Source organism: Myzus persicae, unplaced genomic scaffold, assembly GCF_001856785.1.
Source record: "Myzus persicae strain clone G006 unplaced genomic scaffold, MPER_G0061.0, whole genome shotgun sequence".
Lineage (NCBI taxonomy): Eukaryota > Metazoa > Arthropoda > Insecta > Hemiptera > Aphididae > Myzus > Myzus persicae.
The window spans coordinates 7,994-10,780 of record NW_019101190.1 but is presented as its reverse complement, the minus strand read 5'-3'; the positions used below and the strand labels follow the sequence as shown (position 1 = coordinate 10,780).

The window sequence follows — 2,787 nt, the reverse complement described above, 5'->3', positions numbered from 1 at the left end:
CAATAATAATTATTGGTCCCTGCGCCAGCTGTTTCGGGGCGTAGAACTTCGAATCCGAACATTGAAGTCGAAGAGGACAGTCGTCGTTTATAGAGGAGTACGCGATCAATCAACACACCAATTTCCGGAACATTTCAACATCGAACACCATCAGCTCCACAATAATGGACAGGATGTTAGTAAATATACATCGATCCTCGTGAGTTAAAATATTTTTTTTATATATATAGCACAGTACTATAAATTGTTATACTATAATTATTATAATTACTATTATATTAATTGTGTTTGTCTTGCTTTGCCTGTGAGTAGTGATTGCCTATTTGTAACTGCTATTCTATTGCTTATTAGTAAAAAAAAAAAGGGGGTTAATGAATAATTCTGAGGACAAAAATAATTCATTAGATGAACATACCGTTTCACCTACTGATAGCCTTCAGCAGCCCCCTATTCCAACTTCACGGACTAGTTTAACTGTTAGGTATTCGAATCCCCAGGACCCTACTTCTGAGAGGGAAGTCGCTGATATTACGGTAGATCATTTGCTTGTTAGGGAAACAGATTTATCGATAACCACAAATAATTTATTAGTTAACGTATCTAAAGTACTACAAAAAGTAAATAAGAGTATAAAGAGTATAGACAACGTCGTTGCAAAGACAACCATTTCGAACACAAAACATTCCGAACATACAGAAAATCCAGTGCAACCAGAAAATTCAGAACAAATAAAGGATTACGAAAACACCACAAATTCGGAACAACAAGAACTAGAGGAGAGTTACTCAAAAAATCGAATTGATTGGACTGAAGATCTAAGTAAACTCGATCACACGAACATGGCAAATGAACCGGGAAGCCAACAAGAGGAAACCGTACAAAACGCTAATGTGGGAACTCTGACTATCACAGAAGATCAACTGTCACAGATCATTAACCAAAAGGTACAAGAGGCACTCAGGATACGAAATGTCCCTCAAACAGTAGAGGCGATGTCCAGCAACCAGATATGACTACAAGACGCAATCAGGCTATTGCCAAAATGTGGAAGTATTCCTGGAGAAATGCGATTTTGCTGTATCTTGTACGGTGCCTACAGCTATTTCACGGTTGGTACAAGCAATTCAAACCAGATTAACGGGAAAGGCCCGACAGGTAGTAAAATATCAGAACTTTGAGTCTTGGGAAGAATTAAGGGATCTTCTAAAATCAAATTTAGAACCCCAGAGAACTACCCAACACTTGTATCAGTCTTTATATGCTACAAAACAAAAAACAGGAATGGATATATTAACTTATTCCAAGGAAATAGAGGCTCTTCAAAATACAATTATTGAACAAGAAACAATTGGATGTACAATCGAGGTAGCACAAGCACTCGAGAGAACAATAAAAAGACAAGCCCTACAGGTATTTATTGAAGGGTTAGGAGATTTAAAAAATTATATAAAAGCCAGACATCCAGATTCTCTTTTCAACGCGATCCAAGCGGCTCGGGAAGAAGAAATAGTAAGAAAATCATCAGAGGAATCCAAAAAATTATATAAGCCAGCAGCGACCTCAAAAACCCAGCCAGGAGTATGTAATATTTGAAAAAAAACCTGGGCATTGGGCACGAGATTGTCGATATGCGAAAGCAGACAATAGGAAAACCAAATAGAATACTACTCCAGCAACAGTCGCTACAGTTAGCACAGTGACCTGCCAGTATTGTAAGAAGCCTGGGCATACGAAAGAGGTGTGCCGAAAATTGAAGTATGTACAATCAAAAAGAAATGATGCTGACAATAAACAGGCGGAAAACTCCCAACAACCGGGCCCTTCCGGCAGACGCCCGGTAATTATACACTGATAAAATCACTTATAATACATTCACGTTACACTTGAATAAAATAACCACAGATAAAGGTTGATCAACAAGGCATTCAATATAAATGTTTTTTTCTTATATTCTGTTGATATATGCTGAAAATTGATTCGTCTTTTTTGGGACCCATGAAGTGTGTATAATTATTTAATTATGGAATTTCAGATGATAATATTTTGGTTTGGATTTCACACCAGGAGCCCTTCTATGGGTCTTCAATAAATGATATAGTCAACGTATTGATTGATTTTTGACGATTGAAATATATGATACAATTTTAATTAAACTATTATTACTTTGTTAAATGGCTACAGCATAGACAACCCTACTATATTATAAAAACGCCACTAAAGTTAAATATAGAAAAAGATAAATATATACTACAATGTGCATCGGATAACAGTTTGATCACATTATGAAAGTTAAAAGTGATTATTTAACTGATGATTTTTGTTTATTGATCAATATTTTTTTCAAATCGAAAAACAGATGATTGATAACAGTGCATAAACAAGTATCAGGTCCACAATCACAATTTTGATTTGACCACGTACATAAAGTAAAATGATTATTGTTTTTTTCTGTTCCGCATTTGATGGCACCGCTTTTTAATTTTGATAATAATGTATAAAATTCAGCTAATTCCTTGAAGCAAAAGTGTGATGGATGAAATATACCCATATCTGAAATGTCTCGTTCAATTTCTTTTAATAAGTCCATTGTAAATAATAACACACAATTCAACGGCCACTAATAAACTGGCACCTACGGGTTAAGTTGCGCTTTATTATAATATAATATAATCAGATAATTCAAAACCTAATTACTCAAAAATTAAAACATAATTTATTTAAAAACAAAAATTAAAGTTTATGAATAAAAACAGAAAAACAAAAAACAAAAAATGTAAACTCATGGCC

At 34.5% G+C, this 2,787-nt stretch overlaps 1 protein-coding gene across 1 annotated transcript; it reads left to right on the top strand.

The window, feature by feature from the left end:
* Positions 1 to 1,009: 1,009 nt before the first annotated feature.
* On the top strand, positions 1,010 to 2,089 carry LOC111028125. Its single transcript, XM_022306662.1, has 3 exons — positions 1,010 to 1,084; positions 1,156 to 1,578; positions 2,033 to 2,089. The coding sequence occupies exons 1-3, from the start codon at positions 1,010 to 1,012 to the stop codon at positions 2,087 to 2,089; spliced, it is 555 nt and encodes a 184-aa protein (XP_022162354.1).
* Positions 2,090 to 2,787: the final 698 nt, after the last annotated feature.